General features: G+C 39.0%; 1 protein-coding gene across 1 annotated transcript; it reads left to right on the top strand.

Moving 5' to 3' along the window:
* Window positions 1-7,456: 7,456 nt before the first annotated feature.
* LOC133863945 (molybdate transporter 2) lies at window positions 7,457-9,012 on the top strand. Its single transcript, XM_062300110.1, has one exon. The coding sequence runs from the start codon at window positions 7,474-7,476 to the stop codon at window positions 8,848-8,850; it is 1,377 nt and encodes a 458-aa protein (XP_062156094.1). The 5' UTR covers window positions 7,457-7,473; the 3' UTR covers window positions 8,851-9,012.
* Window positions 9,013-24,542: the final 15,530 nt, after the last annotated feature.

The following is a 24,542-nucleotide window of genomic DNA, read 5'->3' as shown; positions in this document are numbered from 1 at the left end:
CAAGTTAACATCTTCACTTTAGAATGCATAAAATTGCTACTTGTAGCTCTACATACATGAAGTTGAGACATCAAGAATACCACAAAGTTAAGTATATATGATTTGTTCAAATATCAGGCTATATTTTTTAAGAAGGGTTTTAGCCTAATAATATATGCAGAGAGTAAGGTTAGAAATTACATTTTTTTTCCTACAATGTTAATGTGTCGGTTTCAATTAATTTTTACATTAATCTTTGTTTAAAAAAATAATAATAAAACAATGGTTAGTTAGGACTACAATGTCAACATTAATTGTGAGATAATTATGGAATAAAAATATGGTATCTAGATTTATAACTAATTCCTACATGTTAGTCTAATAAAGCAACATATTCCTAAAGCATTTGAAAAATACATACGTTCTTATTAATGTTATTAAAATAACATGTGAAAAGCACATATTATTAAAAGAGCATATATTTTTTACATGCTAAAAGACACTTGCCAATTTATTAAACTAGTTTTTAGCTAACTTTTTGTCCTACTATATATATATATATATATATATATGGAGGAGTGGAATTCAATCCAATCCATTATGATTACAAGGTTTATGAGATGCTTTTAACAAATAAACATTACCTAATATAAATTGACGTACGTAATTTTATATTCATAATTTAACATGATTTGTTTTAGATTCATAATTTAACACCATTTGAACATGATTTGTGTTGAACACAAATGTTATGCATAGGTTTATTCCAACCAAGAGATTAAAAAGAAAAGAAAAGAAAGTGGTTGTCTTTGTGTTACTTTTCGTAATACATCAGCTTAATTTGACACCATTAGTCCGAACAATTGAATTGAGAGCCAAACTCTTAAATTGGATGCTGACAAAACAATCAATTTAGATCACACTTTAATGATAATTGGCATATTGGGGAGGTTTGACGTCAGTGAAAAGGCACCGGAGGACCACTCACATGCATCCCCTCCAAGCCAATGCTGGCTCGTTGTTATCCATAATCCATACAATTCTCCAATGAAATCATGCAAATTCAAATGCATTATTATGCACGGCATCATTAAGATATGCATATTCATTATATTAATTAACAGAATCGTACGGATTTACTCTTTTTATTTGTTTAATGCTAATTATATATAACCAATTGCTCATATGAGATGATGTGTGAGTGTGACAAAAGAAAGGGCCCCTTTCCCACTTTTTTCATGTCTTAGGAACTTTACTACATGGGATCATTAATATTTTTATTATAGGAGTGATGAAGCAACTTGTGGCTCAAATTTTTGTATATCCCAAGGTTAGGGGTGAGCATGGGTCGAGGCGGGCCGGGTACTGGCCATTTTGGCACCCAGACGCACACACTGTGGGTTGAAAAAACCCATCTCGTGGCTCGTCTACAATGAGCAGTATCCGTAGGGTCTCAAGTTGGGGGGCAAGTTGAACGGGTTGGTCGGGTTGAGTATTTAGGGTTATTGAACCAAACAAAGAAGGCAGACTTCTTTTTCTTCCTTCTGATGAACCACAAAATACGAAACCTTAACAACTGAGACTTGAACGTGTGCGCCAACTGGGAGCTAACTGATGCATCAGCGCTAGAGGAATTGTAGTGGCGCGAGATGGAACCAGGTGCAAGTGTGCAGTGGGTCATGAATCGGCAGTTGGGGTGGCCATTGTGAGGTGGTTGCTAGGCAGAACTGTGATGGCGGCTATAAGCGGTTTGTCAGTGGTTGACGGCGCGTTTGGAAGATGGGATCCAGTGATTTCTGGGTTTGCAGCTATGGTGGACTGCTCATGGTTGATGAGGGAACCATGGTGGCGGCTTGATGTAGTGCTTTCGATCTGGGGAGGTCTGTGGAACGAATGACGCTTCTGTGGTGTTTAGCGCATTTGGGACGGTGGAGACCTGGTTGTCTACTAGCATGGCGCAGTTGAGTGGATATATTGTCTGGGTATTGAGGGGGTGAGCGGCACAAGGACGACTGAACGAAGACGAAGTTACGAAACAAGAAAGAAAATGAAAAGTTTCAGAGGTATTAAGTAGGAGGGGGTGAGCGGCGTAGGACTTAGGAAGTTAGGAGTAGGTAGTTTTAGTTTAGGGTTTTTTAGGGTTAGGTGGGCGGGGCGGGGCGGGAAGGGTATCCGATATTTTTAAAATTTCTATCTATGACCCACCCCACCCCACACAGGTAGTCCGATTTTGTACCCGGATTCGCAATTTCAAACCTCAAATCCAGATTTCACGGGGTAGACGGGTTTGGTTTTGCCCACTCCTACCGAAGGTGGAGCGTATCGGAAGGCCTACATAGTAAAGAATCGCTCGTAAAGAAAAAAAAAATCCACCTTATAATCATATCAATTTGAGTTTTCAACTCAATTAATTAGCGATTCAATTATCAATTATATATTCTTAATTATTCTACGAAATATTTCATGAAGGAATCAAAAATCAATATTAAGTAAGTCTAAGGGATTAATTGATGTAATCAAATATAAATACTAGAGTTCAGTTATATTTCTTTAGTGGAATTAAATCTAATTAAATAGAGCCTAGTGGCAGTTATAGAGATCACTGGGTCACAGGCCTATTAAGCTAATTTTATTTTTCTTTTTGGGTCACTCACCAATGTAATGTAATTTAACTAGGTCATGCTTTTTATTTATTATGCATTATTGTTTTTATTTATTTAAACATGGGTTAGAGAGAAACAAAGCATTAGGTGCTTGTATGGGAGATTGGGCTTGGGATAAAACCTAAGCCTAGGACCAATGCAGGAGACGCATGGGCCAGGGATTAAATCTGAAAAATAGATGACTTCTAAATTTAATAAGTGTGTGCAAAAGTGTGCAACAAAATATCAAAATGCAAAATTAAAAGAGACAGATATTTTGTTGACGAAGTGGAAACTCAGTTAAGAGAAAAACCACTCCCGGGCAGCCAAACCTAGGATATCCACTATTCAGAAAACAAGACTAATTACAAAGTAGTAGCACTCACATAACCTTATACAGTGATCGTACCTTGAACTCTGACGTGTAACCCAACACGAACGCCTCCCAACCAAGTCTCTTACTTGAAGGGGTTTTCAATGGAATCATTTACCTTATGGCCAACCCCTAAGATAGACTTCAATTTAGCGCAGCAACAACATACAACGGCAACAACTTGAGAGATACTAACTTAGCATAATAACTATAAAATATAACTCTCTAAGCATTATCGAATTTAATACCGAATTCTTATAATTTTTATGCCTAGGGGGCCTCTATTTATAGGCTGCAGCTTCAAATGAGCATCTGGCTTGAAATACCTAGGCCCCATCCGGACGGTAGACATAAGGCTTCCAGACGGACAACTGTGCGATCGGCTTTCCAAAATTCGCTGAAATTCTTTCCTGAATTGAGCCGCGTTTGGACAGTGTTGCCTTGTCGTCCGGACGGTCGCACTTTAATCGCACACAATTTCCATATCAAGGATTGGCGCATCCGGACCATAACATCTGTCGTTTGGACGGTTGATTTGATGCACGCAATACGAAGTTTGAGCATCCAGATCAAACTTTAATTGAGCCGCATTTGGATAGTGTTGCCCTGTCGTTCGGACGGTTGCACTTTAATTGCACACAATTTCCATATATGAAGTTTGAGCATCCTGAATTGAGTCGCGTTTGGACAGTGTTGCCCTGTCGTCCGGACGGTCGCACTTTAATTGCACACAATTTCCATATCAAGGATTGGCGCATAAAATGAAGACTAACGTTTGGATGTTTAGATTTTGAATGCACAACTCGCCTTATAAATGAGCGTGTCCGGACGGGAATCCACATTGTCCGGATGGTTGCAGCTGTCTTCCTATATTTGTATTTTGAAAAGAAATCTCATAACTGATCGAACACTGAGTGGCGTCCGAACGTGTTGCTGAGACGTCTGGACAGATGCAAGCTGGAGTAGTTCGAAGCTTCTCGACACAGGGGAAGGTCCGGACGGAAAGTTCTCGTCGTCTGGACGGATGATGCTTGCATAGTTGAGCTTCTAGACGGTATGACATGTCGTCCGAATGGATGCACTGGAACGCTAAAGTCTTCTCGAACTCTAAATAGCGGCAGGACGATTTGCTATGACGTCCGGACGGATGCAACCTTGAATAGTTCGAAGTTTCTAGACATTGATGGGTGTCCGGACGATTTTGCTACCTCGTCCGGACGTAAGTTGCTGACTGATGAGCATTCGGACTTTTAGACTGGGTTGTCCGAATGGAAACATGGGATCCAAAATCTCTGAGTGAGAATCTGCATAGAATCTTCCTTAAATACTGAAATAACCTTCTTGAAGAGCTTGTGACACTTGCAGCTTGTCATAATAAGACTATTTCCATATCAGAGAAATAAACTCTGAATATCTAAAGACTCTGAAATATACGGCATCCCTGTGAAAGTAATAACACTACATAGAAGTGATTTTGTTCAATAAAATGCAGCCAACACAAAAACTAACAAAATCCCTAGCCCCATGCGTCACATGTGATAGGAATGGAGGCTAGGGTTTTCTCCTAGCCCTAGCCCTAGCCATCCACTCTTATTAGTTCCATATGGACTAGTTCTCCTACATCTCCTAGTATTCCAAGCCTATCAATAGATAAGCATGTAGCTCTTGTAAAATAACTAATTACAATAGTTCTTTAGTTTTTACTAAAAGCTAATATTCTTAAGTTAATTCTCGAGAATTGGTTTAAATTTTTGAAGAGCAAGTCGAGAGCCCACATTCTTAATTATTATTAATCATTGGTGAGAAGATCTGAATGTCTCATAATCCCTGAGATCACACGTTTTTCATTGAGGAGCAAGAATAACAGTTTTGCCCCAAAGCCAAGGAGTGACCGTGATATTCAAGTATTCATGTTTTGCAGTTTAATTTTAAAAAAAAAAAGAAAAAAAAAAAAAAAAAAAAAAAAAAAGAGAAAGAAATATCATAGGTTTTATTACATGTTTGTTCTTCTTAAAGGGTGATATTGACATAAGAATTTTTATTTTCCATTACACAAACATATTTTTGCAATCATATTCCCTACACTCCATATAGCTCATAAGGTCAAAATCATCCCTTCTCAGCATCTTAGAACATGGAATTCCATTATGCACTCCTCGGTCCCTCCTCCTCCCCTCCAGGACAAACTAAGCTAAATTTTGATGTTGCCATTAAATATAACTTCTCAGTTGGTGCAGCTGTACGTAGGACGTAGGTTCAAACTATGAGGGCCCCATTACATTTGCTAGCACCATAGTTTATCCCTCTTGTGACCCGATATAATTGGGCAAAGCATCGCAGGTTTACTAGCGGTATCTTCCGCATGTGATCACAATATTAACATCATCATCCTAGACGGAGACTCTGTAGGTGTGATCGATCTACGCCGTTCAACATAGTGACTTGATCGACCGTATATTGAAAGATTGTTATGCTGATCTCAAATTATGCAAAACATAGGAAATGAAAAATCTGCTACTTCGAGAGAGTCGTGATTTTTAATGGCTATTTTGAGGGAACCTTGACCTCCAAAACATAGAAAACCTAAAACAATAATCAACTCATTACTTCTCTTATTGATAGACCCCCCTTTAAATAGAGAAACAATAGACTATTAATTATATAAGAGACCAATTAAGTCTTAACTTTTAAGACCGACGACTTTAGTAAGGAAAAATTCTAAATTAAAGATCTATTCTTTATTAGACTATAAAATAAGCGAAGGTATACTACTTTTTAAACTCTAACACGATACAAAAAATATCTAATAATTATGATCATGTCACAAATATCTTTAGAGGACTTACGTTCTTAAGGACCTAGTCGGTCTCTAATGTTCACAAAAGCGCGAACTTCGTGCTCATAATCTTGCACAATGGGATACTTCAGCCAAAGTCTCTAATAACATTTGATAACATGTTTTCCTTGTTTGATCTTATTCGTCTTTGTTACAAAAAGTAATGTTAGGAACCGTCATTTTATTTTTTAAAATTTGATGTGATTTTTAAATTTATTATTACATCAAATTTAACAGTAATATATTTTAAATTCAATAATAATTTTTAAAGTCGCATTAATTTTAAGATTATAAAAAATAATAAATAAATAAAAGGGGGCCTCTGACGTTACTATAGTAAAAAGGATCCTTAATGAATCGTTTTCAATAGTGTTATAAAAAAGCTCTCTCTCTTCGGACCCAAGTCCTCCCCCCTTCCTGCAGAAAGCTTCCCCCTTCGAAGTCAGTGTTGCCGGGGGGAGCCTCTCCCCCCCGTCATAGTTTTTATACCCTTGATCTTCCTAGACTAAGGGATCTTTTGGTCCTCCTTGGGTTTTCTCAATGGAGGTTTGAGGTTTCCAGTCTCTATGACTGGGGAGTTTTTTGTTCCACCCGGATTAGTTCCGGCGGTGGTTTTTCGTCCCCCCGGTCTCAGATCCGGCAGTGGCTGTTTTGGTCCTCCAAGTCCGCTAGGACTTGGGAGGTTTGTGCAGTGGTTTTTCCGTTTCTTATTTGTTTGGATGACAGGAAATCATTTCAAAGAAGCCCCTAGGGGGATGCTTCCGCCCCTCGTGTCTTCGGCAGCAAGGTTTTGGTTCTAGATCTACAAAGTTCTGCCGTTCTCAGGTCGACATGTGCCCTCCAGCCTCGCTCGCCGCCGCCATCTGGTCTAGCCGCTGCGTCGTAACGGCCGAAATGATCGCCGGAGCCCGGCGCGTGGTTCTCACGTGCCCAGGTGCTTTCTCTCCTCGGCCTCGCGTGAGAGCTACGCTCTGTCCCGTTTGGCGTGTTTGGTGGTTCCGGTGTGCTGGGGTGTTACGGGTCTTGGGAGGGTGAGGCTCGACGGTGGCGCGTGTGCCACACGCGCCGACGCAAACGGCAGCTCCTCCGACGGATGCTTCTGTTTGGGTGGTTTTGTTGTTTTTCCAGATTGTACTTAACTTTTGCTCTGTGTCAATCTATCCTAGTCATTGCTTTGTGCACATATTGTTCGACCGACTCCATAGCGCAAGTAGCAGTTTCTATGTTATCGCAGAGGCACCTTTCTGTTGGCTAGGCTTATTCGTAGCAATTGTTGGCATAATCTGTGTTTTTAGGGTAACTGTAACGGGGTACCTATATTGTGAGTCCCTGTAATGTTCTGAGCTTTGTCTCGGTTTGATGGTTTCTGAGCTTTGTCTCAGTTTGATTGTAATTTTGTTACCCTTTGGGAGTGATTAATGAGATTTTCTCTTTTACCTTAAAAAAAAAAAAAAAAAAAAAAAAAAAGTAAAAAGGATCCTCAGTAATTTTATTTGTACTTTAGTATCATAAATAAATAAATAAAACCAGGCAAAAGACTGAAAAAGCCCTCGGATTGGACAACAATGTCAACAAATGCCCCTATCCCCTTCCCCAATTCCACGTTAAAACCATCCCTCTCAGTCTCACAGTCATTCACCACAATGGACCAAACCACCACCACCACCCCTCTCCTCCCAAACCCATGGCACCACCGCCTCCGCCTGAAGACCAAACTCTCCTTGGAGCTCTCCGGGGCCGTGGGGGACCTGGGCACCTTCATCCCGATCGTGCTCACCCTCACCCTCGTCTCCAACCTTGACCTTGGCACCACCCTCATCTTCACCGCCCTCTACAACGTCGCCACCGGCCTCCTCTTCGACATCCCCATGCCTGTCCAGCCCATGAAGTCCATCGCCGCAGTCGCCGTCGCTGAGTCCACCCACCTCTCCGTCCCCCAGATCGCCGCCGCAGGCCTCTCCACCGCCGCCGTTCTTCTCCTCCTCGGCTTCACCGGCCTCATGTCCTTCCTCTACCGCTTTCTCCCCCTCCCCGTCGTCCGCGGCGTCCAGCTCTCACAGGGCCTTTCCTTCGCCTTCTCCGCTATCAAGTACATCCGCTACGACCAAGACTTGGCCACTTCCAAGTCCGGAGCCCCTCGCTCCTGGCTTGGCCTTGACGGCCTCCTTGTCGCTCTCGTTGCTCTCCTGTTTCTCGTGATAACCACCGGTGCCGGTGACACAAAACACGAACACCACGATTCTCATGAACGCGAGTCCTCTCGGCGTCGTCGTGTGTCTAGGCGGTTACAGCTTCTCTCTGCTATTCCCTCAGCGCTCATCGTGTTCCTGATCGGGTTGGTTTTATGCATTCTTCGCGACCCTTCAGCTTTCAAGGGTCTTGAGTTTGGTCCGTCTAAGCTAAGTTTGGTAAGGATTACTTGGGAAGATTGGAAGATCGGGTTTCTTCGCGCAGCGATTCCACAAATCCCGTTGTCTATATTGAATTCCGTGATCGCGGTCTGTAAGTTGTCCGGGGACTTGTTCCCCGACCGTGAGGCCTCGGCAATGAAGGTTTCGGTCAGTGTTGGGATTATGAACTTTGTCGGGTGCTGGTTTGGGGCAATGCCGGTCTGCCATGGCGCCGGCGGGCTTGCCGGGCAGTACAGATTTGGGGGCAGGAGCGGCATGTCTGTGATTTTTCTGGGGATAGGGAAGTTGGTTCTTGGACTGGTTTTTGGGAATTCCTTTGCGAGGATTTTGGGTCAGTATCCGATTGGGATTCTTGGGGTACTCTTGCTTTTTGCTGGGATTGAATTGGCAATGGCTTGCAGGGATATGAACACAAAGGAAGAGTCTTTCGTGATGTTGCTCTGTGCGGCGATTTCTTTGACAGGGTCTAGCGCTGCTTTAGGCTTTGGCTGCGGGATTTTGCTCTTCTTCCTGCTGAAATTGCGGCAAATGGAGTGTTCTGCTTTTGGGTTTCTCAAGTCTGATTCTAAATCATCGATCGATGATGAAACTACAACCATAATTCCCTAGGATTTGTGTTTGTTTAGGCTGGACGTATAAGACGATGCATAAAAATAGCAGCTTTTTTTAAGTGTGGGATTTGATTTTCTCCTTCAAGGACAAAACATTATTGGAGCTATTTTGATTAATACATAATGAAAATTAGTGTATGTGGAAGCTTCTTATTTTTCAGTTTTTCCTCTTCTTTTTGCTACGGGTTTTATGAATTAATCCTCATCTTCCAGCATTTTAAGATGACTGCCCTACGTATTTATTAGTATTTTCGCTTTAAATAGCAGGTATTTTAGGCAAGTCTAGGTTTATGTTATGACTAGTTCCTTAATCTGTAGTTATATTTAACCAACAATGGCTGGCTGCAAGAATCTGACCCTGATCAAGATCTTCTCAAAAATATTTGGCAGAATTTGAGCAGGTGATTTTAAAATGTCACTTATGGGATTTGCTTAACAAAATAAAAATTGGGCAGTCCAACTACTTCTTTGATCAGATGGGCCTTATAAGTAGTCTCTTGCAATTACCTGTTCAAATTCGATGATAATTTGAGAGAATCTTAATCCGTCCGTCAAAGAGGAAAAAATGCAGCACCAAAATTGCAGGACACAAGTCTGTTAGCATTTTTTGTACACGTGTTGTATCATGAGATATGCTATACACCTTCCTTCCTTATGTTATTCTTTCATCCTCTTGCTCTTAAAAATCATCATTAGATGTGAGCAGTGGCGGATCTATATGGAGGCCAGGGGGGCTTGGCCCCCCAACCCCTCCTCCCCCACAAAAAAAAAAAAATTAAAAAAAAATTAAAATTTTACCTTTAATTTTGTTAATTTTTTTAGTTTTGTCCCTCCAAACTTTTTTTCTTTCAATTTGGCACTCTCATATTTACAAGGCTGAGCCCGCCACTGGATGTGAGCCTACATGAGAGATCTATATGGACCTCACTGCTCTGTAATGATTTTCAAAAGTAAGACTACAAGAAAAAGACAGAAAAAAAAAAATAAATCATTTCTCTTTGTACCATTCATTAATCCGAGGATCTGACTTCCTCTTCGAAAGGCATTGTTTGTCTGAACAAGGATTCCTTCTTGTACCCCAAATGATTTGATCTAAAAATCATGCTAAAAGCTTCTAAATTCTAATTTTGATCCCTAACAAAAACACGTGGCATTTCTATGCAAAGGAGTATATACGCCATCTATGCTCTATTGCTCTCTTTAAGACAACAACCATAAACTAAAGACTTGACCTATTGGTAGTAGTTTACCTAGTGTCAATAACTCATAATAAAATGGGGGACGGTTAATAATCGTTTACTAACCGCCTTAAATTAAGAGAGAGTTAACTTTATACCATGGCTGAACCAATAGAGAGAGCTAACTTTTCGTTAATAGTGTTGTTATTTCCAAGATGACAAACAACTCGGATTGGGATATCTAGTAATTGTGTGTCTTAATTCTTAGCAAGTGAAACAAGTAATGTAAGAAACTCCATGTGGAACTCACTTATCAAACTAAATTTTGGGTTATCCAATCACTTATTAGGGCAAGTGAGCTTTATATGAAGTTTCTCACATTGTTTGTCTGAACTGCTAACAATTCAGACAAGTAATTGTTGTGAATCCTTATCCCGCTCAGTAAACCTAACCACCTAAGCCAGCTTCGCAGTTCGCCTATTTGCCAAAGTTTGAGATTGGGTGAGTTTTAGGCCCAAGTACAAGTTGAGGATGCGATTGAAATGTGATAAACTTAGCCCAAATGCAACCTTGCCCAAATTGAAAAACAGGCAAGTCTTTGGAGGATATTCAAATATAATTTGATCACTACGACTTTGCATGAGAATATAACTATCAACAAATTTGTCGAACAAAGTTTCTTTTTAAGCAGATTTGGCATGATTTGATATCCCAGTTTTCGAGAAAATGCATAAAAACGCAAGGAACATACATGTATATCAACTATAAATATAAAAAATGCAACTTGGAGAAATAGCAGCAAATGAAGCTTTTTTTTTTTTTTCTTTTTTTTTTTTAATTGAATAATAAAGAGGTATAGGGGAGGATCCTTCCCATTTTTGAACAAAATGAATAAGAATTGGACGATCCTATAAATAAAAAAGGGGTGAGTGTTGTGCAAATTATAATACTCGTAAGTGCACGAATCGTTTGCAATATAGCATTTTGCAAGTGCGAGGTCGAATCTACAGGGAAATGGTCAAAAGTTAGTGTTTTGCTTAATCAACCTTATTCTAACCTAGTTCCAAGAGTTTGAGGGGTAAACATGCACCAAAAATGCTAAGTTAAAGAGGAAGAAATGAAATATGTAAAAAGGGACTTAGGCTAGGGAATTCACCAAACCAAATCCAACAACTCACACTCTTGGTTTCTACTTGAACACCCAAAGAACATTAAGCTTAGAGTGTCATTCAAGTTTCTCAACCATAAGCCTTAGAACCATTAAATGAATCTAACTCAAAGATAAATCACAAAGAGTACTCATTTGAAATCAAATCATCCATTGTATCCATTCAAAGAATAAATCACAATGGATATCGTCTTTCAAACCGATAAAACAATGTATCCATCGGTTGAAACACATCAAATGTCCTATTTCTACCACCAACCACATTCATTGCAAAAGATAAAGCATTAAATGAATGGAACTTGAACAACATAATGATATAACATTAAATGTGCAAGTAGTACTACAAGAGTGTGAGTGTCATCAATGGAGAGGTTTCATCCTTAACCTTAGTTGAGAGTTTTAGCCTCCCATGACTAAGAACACCACAAAAACTTGAAGAACAAACATGAAAATAGAAGAAAAGCTTTACAAAGACAAATGTCTAAATAAAGAGCTACTGAAATAAACTACAAAATGCACGAAATTAAACCTAGCTACTGCTCTCTGAACTCTCCCAACAAGGAGGCATGGCTATGGCTTTATAGAAGGAAATTAGGGTTAGAAACCCATGTAAAATGACTCATCTAACCCCCTTTAGGGTTCCTCTCTTGCTGGAGACAACCAAGGTCACGAAACCAGCGTGTTCTGCTGCGAAAATCAGAGGGAGAACTGCTTTTTGTCATGGAGAAGCTCTTGATTGGGTGTTCTGGCTCGTTTATGCAAAAGTAAGTTCTGGGAAATTTTGATCAATCGACTTCGGGCAAAATTTCGATTGATCAACTTTTCAGGACTTCCGAATTTTCAAGCATTTCCACGTGAAATTTTGCCATTCCTCTCTTATTGACCTATAAAACACAAAAACTAACAAAAACATCAGAAAATAGCAAGGCTAAAGGTTTAAATAATGTAAATCAATGGGTCCAAATACACAATATTTGGTACTCATCAAATACCCCCAAACTTACATTTTGCTAGTTCCTTAGCAAAACAAAATGAAAAACAAAATCAAAGCATGAAACATAAATCCTCTTTCGTGGGAGAAACGATTGCATTTAGCATATGCAACAAGCCTTTTAAACCCCTACGACTCCCTAGTGGACGAGTGAAGTCTCGGAAGGGTTTGCCAGAAATGACACCCACAAACATTGACATGCTGTATTATCAATTGAGCAAAAATCTGCATTAAAACATCTGGTTCACACATCATGAGCATGTTTAACAAAATGAATATCACATCATCATGTTATCAAAAATTGTTCGACTCATAGTTGAAAAATTGAGACAGCACATGTTCAAAAGTGTAAGGTGTTAATAACATAGAATCATGAGGTTTCAATTTTTCTCAAAGCATGTGTATCAAAAACTCACAGGAGTTCCATCAAATGAATATAACCAAGGCTTAAATGTGTAATTACTTTTATTCATTATTTTTGTGTTGGCTGTGCAATGCTTGACTCCCTTAAACTTTCTAATTGACCTATGTAACGAGTGTTGGGCCAGTGACTCCCAAACCAGGTGGTTTTAGGACACTAGATGTAAAACATCCCTAGGGGCTTACTTACTCAAGTAAAAAAGGTTAAGAAGTCAAACTAGCCAAACCAACATCCAATCCTGAAATTCTCATCTTTTACGCGAACACCCAATGCTTAGTGAGGCAAGGGGTCCGGTTACTCAATGAGAACTCAAATTAGTGATACTATTCTAAACCAATTTTATTTTATTTTATTTTATTTTATTTTTTTGGATAATAAGCCAAGGTTTCATCAACAAGTCATCCTATAAGTCTCAAGACACATTCTCAAATCAAATTTCATGCCTCACAGATCCTATGCTACCGTGCTTGTGATAAATGATTTAAACATGTCAAGTCTCTATAATCCAACAGATGAGTCAAAAGATTTCAGATTTTAATGACATGCAAAATTCAACATGTTAGACAAACCAATGATATGCAAACCATAGTAAAATGTATCCATACTCAACTAACAATAAAAGTTTTTAAAAGTTTTTTTTTTTTTTTTTGGGTGAATAAACACAACATATCAACAAAAACAATAAATGATAACAAACAGACATGTCTATCCCACCCCCAAACTAAAATGACACATTGTCCCCAATGTGGCGAAAGATACAATACCGAAGTGGGTGCTGCAAGCTGGGCACACTACAAGAGAACATTCCCCCCAAACTTGAACAGCAGACATTGTCCTGAAAATCACAACTAAAACAAAAAGAAACAAGATCAAATGATAAGGAAAAATAATGAGGGTTGCCTCCCACAAGTGCTAAGTTTTCAGTCTTCAGCCAGACTTTCCATTCTGATGACAATCATTCCGAGTAACTCGGATCCTCCAAAAGGGTTGTCTCAATCTCCGGGCTCGGTAACTCCAAAAATGGCTTCAGTCTTTGCCTGTTCACCTTGAAAGTACTGCCATTCTTTGGATCCTCAATCTCAATGATCCCATAAGAAAATACTGAACGAACAATGAATGGGCCCGTCCATCGAGATCAGAGCTTCCCTAGAAATAGATGCAGACGTGAATTGTAAAGAATGACTTTTTGACCAGGTTCAAAAGATCGTCTCAATATGTTCTGGTCATGAACCTTCTTCATCCGTGCTTTGTACAACCTAGCACAATCATAAGCATCGTTCCTCAGCTCTTCCAATTCGTTGAGTTGAAGCTTCCTCAGTGAGCCAACCTTTGTGAGATCGAAATTCAGCTGCTTAATGGCCCAATAGGCTTTGTGCTCCAACTCCACTGACAGATGACATGCTTTTCTGTATACAATACGGTAGGGTGACATGCCAATCAGCGTCTTGAATGCTGTCCAGTACGCCCATAATGCATCGTTCAAACGAAGAGACCAATTTTTTCTTGACGGTTTCACCGTCTTCTCCAAAATCCTCTTGATCTCTCTGTTTGAAACCTCCACTTGACCGCTTGTCTGAGGGTGATAGGGAGTGGCAACCTTGTGCGTGATGCAATACTTCTTCATCAGCTGCTCGAAGACCCGGTTGCAGAAATGCTTTCCACCATCATTAATAATTGCTCGAGGAGTACCAAAACGAGCAAATATAGTGTCTTTTAAAAACTGAACCACAACTCTGTGGTCATTGGTCTTGTAGGCAACCGCCTCCACCCATTTGGAAACGTAGTCCACTGCAACCAGAATGTACAGATAGCCGAAGGAGAGTGGGAAAGGTCCCATGAAATCGATGCCCCACACATCAAAGAGCTCGACAATAAGAATGGGGTTAAGGGGCATCATATTTCGGCGTGAAATACTCCCTAGCTTCTGACAGTGCTCGCATGAAACACAATAAGTGTGAGTGTCTTGAAAGATGATCGGCCAATAAAATCCACACTGCAAAATCTTTGCAGCGGTCTTATTCGCGCTGAAGTGGCCTCCACAAGCATGATCGTGACAAAAGGAGATGACACTAGATTGGTCGGGCTCGGGGACACATCTCCTAATGATCTGATCTGGACAATACTTGTACAAATAAGGATCGTCCCAAAAAAAATTCTTCATCATGGCCATGAATTTGGACTTATCTTGCTGCCCCCAATGCAAAGGCATTTGACCGGTGACAAGATAGTTTACTATGTCAGCAAACCACGGTGAGTGAGTATGAGCAATATGCATCAATTGCTCATCAGGGAAGGTTTCAGAGATGGGGGTGGCCTCCTCAGTAAAATCTACAGTAATCCTTGAGAGATGGTCGGCCACCACATTTTCGGAACCCTTCTTGTCCCGAATCTCAATGTCGAACTCTTGTAAAAGCAAAATCCACCGAATGAGGCGAGACTTAGCATCCTTTTTGGAGAAAAGATACTTTAATGCCGCGTGATCCGAGTAGATGATGACTTTCGATCCCAACAAGTAAGATCGAAACTTATCCAAAGCAAAAACGATTGCCAGCAGCTCCTCTCAATGGTCGAATAATTCAGCTGGGCGTCGTTCAGAGTCCGACTCACGTAATAGATGACATGGGGGAGCTTATCAATGTGCTTCCCCAAAACAGCTCCAACCGCATAGTCTGACGCATCACACATGATCTCAAAAGGTGTGCCCCAACTGAGGGGCCGAATGATAGGTGTGGACGTCAAAATCTTCTTCAAGGCCCCAAATGCCTTCTTGCAGTCCTCATCAAAAATAAATGGGGCCTCCTTTACCAACAACTTGCACAAGGGCCGGGCGATTTTGCTGAAGTCCTGGATGAATCGCCTATAAAATCCTGCATGGCCCAGAAAAGAGCGAACCTCTTTCACCGTTCGTGGAGGTGGAAGGTTGGATATCAGATCCACCTTCTCCTTGTCAACCTTTATCCTCCAATGAGAGATGACGTGCCCAAGTACGATCCCTTGCTTTACTATAAAATGGCACTTCTCCCAGTTGAGCACTAGGTTCTTCTCTTTGCACCTCACTAAGACTAGAGTGAGGTGGTGCAAACACTCCTCAAAAGTTGAACCGAAAAACGAGAAGGCGTCTATGAATATCTCAAGAAAACGCTCCACCATGTCAGAAAAGATGCTGATCATGCACAGCTGAAAGGTAGCAGGTGCATTACATAACCCAAAAGGCATGTGTCGGTAGGCGAACGTCCCAAACGAACAAGTGAAGGTCGTCTTCTCTTGGTCTTCAAGGTCAATTAAGACCTGGTTATATCCGGAATAACCATCCAAAAAGTAGTAGTACTCGTGCCCAGCCAATCGTTCTACCATCTGATCAATGAATGGAAGAGGAAAGTGGTCTTTCCTGGTGGCGGTGTTCAGCTTGCGGTAGTCGATGCAGACTCTCCATTTGGACTGTACTCGAGTTGGCACCAACTCGCCCTCCTTGTTCTGCACGACCTTTACTCCAACTCGCTTGGGCACGACATGAATAGGGCTCACCCATTTGCTGTCAGAAATTGGATAGATGATGACTGCATCCAATAACTTGATTACTTCCCCCCTCACAACTTCTTGCATGGATGGGTTGAGCCGTCTCTGTGGCTCCCTCGATGGTTTGGTGCCTTCCTCCAGATGTATCTTGTGCATTACCACCGAAGGGCTGATTCCCTTAATGTCGTCAATGGTCCAGCCTATAGCTTCCTTGTGCTCTCTTAAGACGTCTAACAACCTCTCCTCCTGAGCAGCATGAAGATCTGAACCTCTCCTCCTGAGCAGCATGAAGATCTGAAGTTATGATCACAGGCAAACTCTCTGCTGGACCGAGAAACTTATACTTGAGATTGTCCGGTAGGGGCTTAAATTCCTTCTTTGGAGGCTCAGGTACTGATGCCTCCTCTTTCTCATTGCTCTCCAGATGAGCAAACTCTAAAATGGCATTGGCTTAATCAAGTAACATGTCCAAGTCCAAATCCTCTCTGAACTGAGCAAAGCATGCCTCCAGGGGGTCTTCTGTGCTTGATTCTTCAATAACTTCTTCTATGATCTCCTCAATCAAGCAGGCACTTCTGATCTCATCGCATTCCCTCGGCTTCTTGTTGATGTTAAAGATATTCAGCTCCACTGGCATATTGCCAAAGGAGATCTTCATTACCCCCGTCCTACAGTTGATCAGGGCATTAGCCGTAGCTAAGAATGGTCGCCCGAGGATCACCGGTATTTGAACTCCAACGTTCTATACCGGCTCTGTATCTAGCACTATAAAATCTACGGGGAAATAAAACTTGTCCACCTTAATCAAAACATCCTCCACTATTCCCCGTGATATCTTAACTGACCTGTCAACCAACTGTAGTGTCATGGAGGTGGGCTTCAATTCTCCTAAACCTAATTGCAGGTAAACTGAATAGGGTAGGAGATTGACACTGGCTCCAAGGTCAAGCAGAGCCTTCTCAATGTGGCTGACTCCTATCGTGCAAGAGATAGTAGGACATCCAGGGTCCTTATACTTGATAGGCAGCCTACATTGGAGGATTGAGCTGACTTGCTCGGTCAAACAAACTTTTTTCGGGACATTGGTTTTCCGCTTGACGGTGATCAAGTCCTTCAAGAACTTGGCGTAAGACGGCACTTGCCTCCCTAACCTAAGTGTGACAACGGCTTGCACATGCTCCTGCCCGTGCACTGCATTTTATGAACTTCCCTCATGGAACTGCAACTTTGGATTCGACACCGGCTGACTAGGGAGCTTTCCCTTCTCTCTCTCCCCCAGGTGACTAGCAATTTGCCCAATCTGGGTCTCCGTCTTGGCAATAGCTTAAGTGTTCACCATGGTAGCATTCTTCACATCATTGATGGATTGCCCTGTAAGCTGTATGAAGGCCTTGAGAGTGTCTTCCAGAGTGGATTGTGAAGAAGAGGCAGGGGCTTGAGTAGGGGCCTGGTATGATGGTGCTGGCTGGGTAGGAAGACTTTGCTGGTGAATTGGCTGATGAAATCCATGGGGATATTGAGTGTGGGATTGGTGAGGAACTCCCCCTTGAGTCATAGGCTGGTTCTGCTTCCATGAGAAATTAGGGTGGTTTCGCCACCCTGGATTGTAGGTCTCGGAAAAGGGTCCATTGACTTGCTTCCTATAGTCGTTGAAAGCATTCACTTGCTCCATTGGTGACTCAACAAAAGTTGGCAAAGATGGGCAAGCCTGTGCTAAGTGCATGGGACTAGCACAGATGGAACATCAATCAACGTGGAATGGGTTGGCAGCACTGATGGATTTGCTTATAACTAGAGCTTCAACCTTCTTTGTGAGAGCATCTATCTTCATCTTTAACTCAACATATTCTTTCACCTCATAGATGCTTCCCTTCTTCTGAATGCGAGCAGCTTTATCTCGACAGCATGAAAAATCCCACTGTTGGGAATTGTCGGATAATTGATTTAAGGTCCTATACGCCTCCTCTCCCGTTAAACTCAGAAATGTGCCTCCGTTCATCGACTCGATCATGCTACAGTTGGATTGAGTTAATCCTTGATAGAAAAATTGCACGAGTCTCCACTTCTCGTATCCATGTGGAGGGCATTTAATTAGCATGTCTTGAAATCTCTCCCAACTTTCAGAAAATTTCTCATCTTCTTCTTGAGTAAATGAGCTTATTTCCTTCCTACACTCATTGACTTTGGAAATGGGGAAGAATTTGTTGTAGAACTTGTTCAGCAAGTTCTCCCAAGAAGTGATGGAACCAGGCATGTTTGAATCCAACCATGCCTTGGCTCTATCATGGAGTGAGAAAGGAAATAGCCTAAGATGCACAGACTCTGCAGAAAAATTTTGAAATTTGAAGGTGGAACAGATGTCTTTGAATTTCTTTACATGGCTATAAGGATTTTCGAGGTCCAAGCCATGGAATGCGGGTAGGAGTTGGATGACATGGGGCTTAAGGTCAAAGTGAGTGGCATTGGTTGGGGGTAACACTATACATGAAGGAGAATTTGTTGCAACAGGTGCAAACAAATCCCTAAGTGTCCTAGTATGATCAACGTTTTATCCCCGATTCCTCTCATTCTCACCCGCATGCATGTTATCTTCCATCTCAACAGAATTTCTAAGCCTTCTCCTAGGAGTTTTTTCAATCTCGGGATCTAAAGATGTCAAGTCTAGATTCAAAGATCTTTTACCAAGCATGCACCAACGTACAAACAATTATTTAACCAAAAAGACAAACAAAATAAATAAAGAGAAGAAATTGCAAATAGGGAACAAAATTCTCTAAGGTACAATCTAGGTTAGTTCCCAGGAAGGTGAGGGGGGTCACATCGGACATACTTAAATCCCAAGACCTTTCCTTGCCAGAATTCACCTTGAAATTGCCCTTAGATAGCTAAGTAGACCCACACTAGCAAATTTTTTTTTTTTTTTTTTTTTTTTTTTTTTTTTTTTTTTAAGATTAAAAGAAAAATAGCACAAACAAATTAAGAAAAATAAAGACTAACACAAATGCATATAATGACACAAAGTAGCAACAAGGGAAAAAATTAAAACTTACAAGATTGGACCAAAAAATGTTTTGGCAAAAATTTCTGCTACTGAACTTATCCAAGAGCTGCCACCTGTGTTGAAGTCGATCGATCGGATGTACTAGTCAATCGATCGATTGTCGATTGATCGAATCCTTGGTCGATCGATCGAATCTTTGAAACTTTGCAGGACCAGGAACAGAAACAAAAACAGAACAGAATTTTTTTTTTTTTTTTTTAGCACAAATCAAAAACTAATAGACAGTAATATGAAGCATCAAACTACACAAAAATTTTAATTAAACTAAAATAAACTAAGAGAAATCAGACAAACAGTAAAATGATGTAAAACAGAAACAAAATATGAACAAAATAGACTAGAGAAAAGAAATACTTACCTGATTTCGAGCTGCTGCTGTGTGCAGAAAAATAAATCGATCGAAGTTGAGTTCGATCGATCGATTTATGAGTCAATCAATCGACTTTACAGGGCATTCAGAAAGCTGTAGCAACTGCAGAAACAAATCTGGGAGAAACAAAAGAGAAACTTAGAACACAGAACAGAAGCTAAACAACAGAAAAATGAAACAAAAATCTATCTAACTAGTAGAAAAACAAAATCAATCAAACAAAAACCAATTTTTGAACCGATTTCCACGGCAACGGCACCAAAAACTTGTTGTGCAAATTATAATACTCGCAAGTACACGAATCGTTTGCAATATAGCGTTTTGCAAGTGCAAGGTCGAATCCACAAGGAAATGGTCAAAAGTTAGTGTTTTGCTTAATCAACCTTATTCTAACCTAGTTCCAAGAGTTTGAGGAGTAAACATGCATAAAAAATGCTAAGTTAAAGAGGAAGAAATGAAATATGTAAAAAGGGACTAAGGCTAGGGAATTCACCAAACCAAATCCAACAACTCACACTCTTGGTTTCTACTTGAACACCCAAAGAACATTAAGCTTAGGGTGTCATTCAAGTTTCTCAACCATAAACCTTAGAACCATTAAATGAATCCAACTCAAAGATAAATCACAAAGACTACCCATTTGAAATCAAATCATCCATTGTATCCATTTAAAGAATAAATCACAATGGATATCGTCTTTCAAACCGATAAAACAATGTATCCATCGGTTGAAACACATCAAATGTCCTATTTTTACCACCAACCACATTCATTGTAAAAGATAAAGCATTAAATGAATGGAACTTGAACAACATAATGATATAACATTAAATGTGCAAGTAGTACTACAAGTGTGTGAGTGTCATCAATGGAGAGGTTTCATCCTCAACCTTAGTTGAGAGTTCTAGCCTCCCATGACTAAGAACACCACAAAAACTTGAAGAACAAACATGAAAATAGAAGAAAAGCTTTACAAAGACAAATGTCTAAAGAAAAGAGCTACTGAAATAAACTACAAAATGCACGAAATTAAACCTAGCTACTGCTCTCTGAACTCTCCCAACAATGAGGCATAGCTATGGCTCTATAGAAGGAAATTAGGGTTAGAAACCCATGTAAAATGACTCTTCTAACCCCCTCTAGGGTTCCTCTCTTGCTGGAGACAACCAAGGTCACGAAACCAGCGTATTTTGCTGCGAAAATCAGAGGGAGAACTGTTTTTTGTCATGGAGAAGCTCCTGATTAGGTGTTCTGGCGCACTTCTGCAAAAGTAAGTTCTGGGAAATTTCGATCGATCGACTTCGGGCAAAATTTCGATCGATCGACTTTTCAAGACTTCCGAATTTCAAGCATTTCCACATGAAATTTTGCCATTCCTATCTTATTGACCTATAAAACACAAAAACTAACAAAAAATCAGAAAATAGCAAGGCTAAAGGTATAACTAATGTAAATCAAGGGGTCCAAATATACAATATTTGGTACTCATCAGTGAGCTCCCCAACAATAGACTCAAATCAAACTAAAATAGCGCTGTAATAATTACAAAGGGTAAAAAATAAGTCAAACACGTGATTTGGTCATCTCAAAGGACCTCACAAGGCAGTTACAGAAGCTAAACGTCTTTTCTATGCAGAGGAGTATATGCTCCATCTATGCTTTCATTAAGCCTAACTCCTGGCACGCTGCCCTTGTTATCCCTTAACCCTAAAGGTGCATGTTTACCCCTCAAACTTTAGCCACATAAACGGCAAGAGCATCTCTGACTAGTGATTATTGTAGCTAGTCAAAATATTATTTATTTACTTATTTTAATTACTAGTTTTTCAATACAAATTTTAATAGATTATCTATCACATTCTCTAATTTCATTAAAATATTATTTTTCACTGTATTTTTATTGTGAAAGTTGAGTGTGTGTGAGAGAGAGAGAGAGAGAGAGAGAGAGAGGGGGGGGAGAGAAGAGAAAAGAATAAAAAAAAATACTAAACCTACGTTAAAGAATAAAATGGATGAAGATGCTCTATATTTAGTTCTTATGAGCCATATGAAGGATTGAAAGATGCTCTAAGCCCTGCCCCTTCTTAGTTTTTGCTCATAAAACTTGTTGCATCAAATATATTAAAATTGAAATGTCTACACACTAATGTTACAAACATGAATATGATCTTTTAGTGTATTCTAAGTCCATATATATGACTAATGGGATTTTTATTTTTATTTTTTTTTATCTCTCTCTCTCTCTCTCTCTCTCTCTCTCTCTCTCTCCCTCTCTCCCTCTTTAGGTGAAATCAAGCTCATCTTGTTAACTAAATTATTGGTATTTTTTTTTTCATTTTTTGAGACCTCTACTTTTTAAATTCATGTCAAACTCTCATTCAATCTTTTTTCAAACTAATTATTGAATTTGTTTTTCTATATATTCAGTGATTAATTTTAAAAGCAATTTTATAAAAATTAAAGAAATAGCATTTCTCTTTTTATTTACCAACGAATAAATAGACTTGCGATTGAGGGGGAAATGAAGGAACACACTAGAGATCTATTTACAAATTAAGCATTGTTATTTAGAAGAGGTGGGGGTAGTAATAATGTCCTCGTCACGACAATTATCTTAAGGTTGTCTGTCCTTTACCAACTTTTTCTACCCAAATTCTCCCCATGTTTTCACAAAAAAAAAAAAAAAAAAAAAAATCCAACAAATGGCAAATGTTAAATCCTTAAAGAAGATAACCTAAAATGACCAAATTGTCCTCCAATCTTCATGTTTAAGTAAATAAAAGAAAACAAAAACAAGAATTCTTAATAACATATTTCTCACACGCAAGAAAGTCCGTGTCGACCATGACATCCCTTCGAGTACATTGCAAGATGCTTCTATCTGCGTGTGATTAATATCGGACGTATCAAGTCTTATAATTAATAAGGAAAAAACGCCATGGGAGGGAAGAGCTTCCCTCCGAAGACGGAACTATGATTTGTTATGTGGGGGGACGAACTTACGTGGATGTGACGGCGGTAATAACAAAGGGTTGAACTTTCTTATAAAACGTGTGTTAAAATATTAGCTAAATAATTAAATTTAGGAAAAAGTACACATAACCCCATCAAACTACCACATCATTGTCAATGTACCCCCCAAACTACCAATTGTGTCAATCTCCGCCCTTAAACTACCAGGAAATGTCAATGTCCCCCTAATGACAAAAATGCCCTTCATAAAATCATTAAAATAAAATAAAAACTAAAAAAAATTATTAAAAAAATATAAAATAACAAAAAATTATTCCAAAAAAAAAATTAAAAATTAAAACTGTTTTTTATTATTTTTTTTAAATAATAATTTTCAGTTTTCTTTTCCTTTTTTTTTTTTTTTTTTTTAAATTGTTCTTTTCCCTTTTTGTAATTAAATAAAAACTGGTTTTCTTTTCATTTGTTTTATTTTTAAAAAAATTAATAAATAAATTTCAGTTATTTTTTGTTTTTTCGTTTTTTTTTTCTTTAAAAAAAATGTTCTTTTTCGTTTTTTAATTTAATAAAAACTGGTTTTTTATTTCATTTGTTTTTTTTTTAAAAAAAAAATAAATAAATAAATTTCAGTTATTTTTTGTTTCTTCGTTTTTTTTCTTTAAAAAAATTTGTTATTTTTCTTTTTTTAATTTAATAAAAACTGGTTTTTCTTTTTTATTTTTTTCATTTTTTTTTAAAAAAAATTCAGTTATTTTTTGTTTACTTTTTTTTAAAAAAAAAAATTAAAAAATTTGTTCTTTTTTTAAATATTTTTTTTTTCGTTTTTTATTTAAATTTTTATTTATTATTTTTTTAAATTTTTTTAGTTTTAGTTTTGATTTTTTTGAATTTATGAGGACATTTTTGCCTTATTTAAAAAAAATTAGGGTCATTTTTGTCTTTTTGTTGGTCTTAGGAGGGACATTGACATTGTCTGGTAGTTTAAGGGGGGAGATTGACACAATTGGTAGTTTATGGGGTACATTGACAATTGAATGGTAGTTTGAGGGGGTTATGTGTACTTTTTTATTTTTTATGGCTTTAAACTTTTAGAATAATTGATAATTTAATAGGAACTCTCTCTAATCCTTGAAAATTGAAGGTATTTCTTACTTATCACCTTCAAGTTTTTAAGACAAATGGTAATTTGATCGACTTCCCCCTATCCTTGAAAAAATAATGGTATTTTCTGTACATGAGCCATGTATAATTTCATCCCAATCCCATTAATGTTAGATTAAAAATAAAATAAGATAATAAGTGTGAAAATTAATAATCATGAAATGATAGTGAGTTTGTGCACTACTTGTTTGCAAATACTACTTTTCTTATTAAAAAAAATCACGGAAATCAGGTTGAAAATTATGAAGTTAAAGAACTTTTTGTTTTTTTCTTTCTTTTATAAAACTACGTCTATCTTCTTCTTTCTTTTTCTTTTTCTTTTTTGAGTTTTCCTAGGTTTTGCATATACCCAATAACCTATGAGTAATACCTTATGAGTTATGGGAATAGAGGAGAAGGTACGAGAAAAGACGTGGCAGGGGAGAAAATAAATTAGCAGACTCCCAAAAGTAATTCTTAGGTGGTAAGCCTGGAAGTGCTGAGAGACAGGAGACGAAAGACAAAACTATTCACTCCAAAAGAGAAGAAAAGACATGCCAAGGGGGACGAATATTAAATATTGGAGGGACGCTCCTCAATGAAACCCCCTAATAACAGGGGTTTAAAAAACTTTTGGGGGGACGAATGTCCCCCTAACTCGCTCCCCTTCCTCCCTCTTTTCCCCTTTTATCTCCATGCTAACGCCTCCTTTGAGGCTTCTATCTTGTTAGAGCGTTCTCTAGCCTTATCCACCTTCTTTGGAGGTTTTTCTATGTTATCTTGTCCTCAACACAGAGCTCACAGGTCATCTCTTCCTCCACCGTGTCTCTCGAGAAGGTTGGCTAGGTTCTTGTGCTAATGCTCGATCATTTCTT

Source organism: Alnus glutinosa, chromosome 3, assembly GCF_958979055.1.
Source record: "Alnus glutinosa chromosome 3, dhAlnGlut1.1, whole genome shotgun sequence".
Classification (NCBI taxonomy): Eukaryota; Viridiplantae; Streptophyta; class Magnoliopsida; order Fagales; family Betulaceae; genus Alnus; species Alnus glutinosa.
This window is presented reverse-complemented; position numbering and strand designations above follow the sequence as displayed.

Bases quoted from the DNA above. Each gene is read 5' to 3' on its own strand.
- LOC133863945 (XM_062300110.1), top strand. From the start codon at position 7,474: ATGGACCAAACCACCACCACCACCCCTCTCCTCCCAAACCCATGGCAC.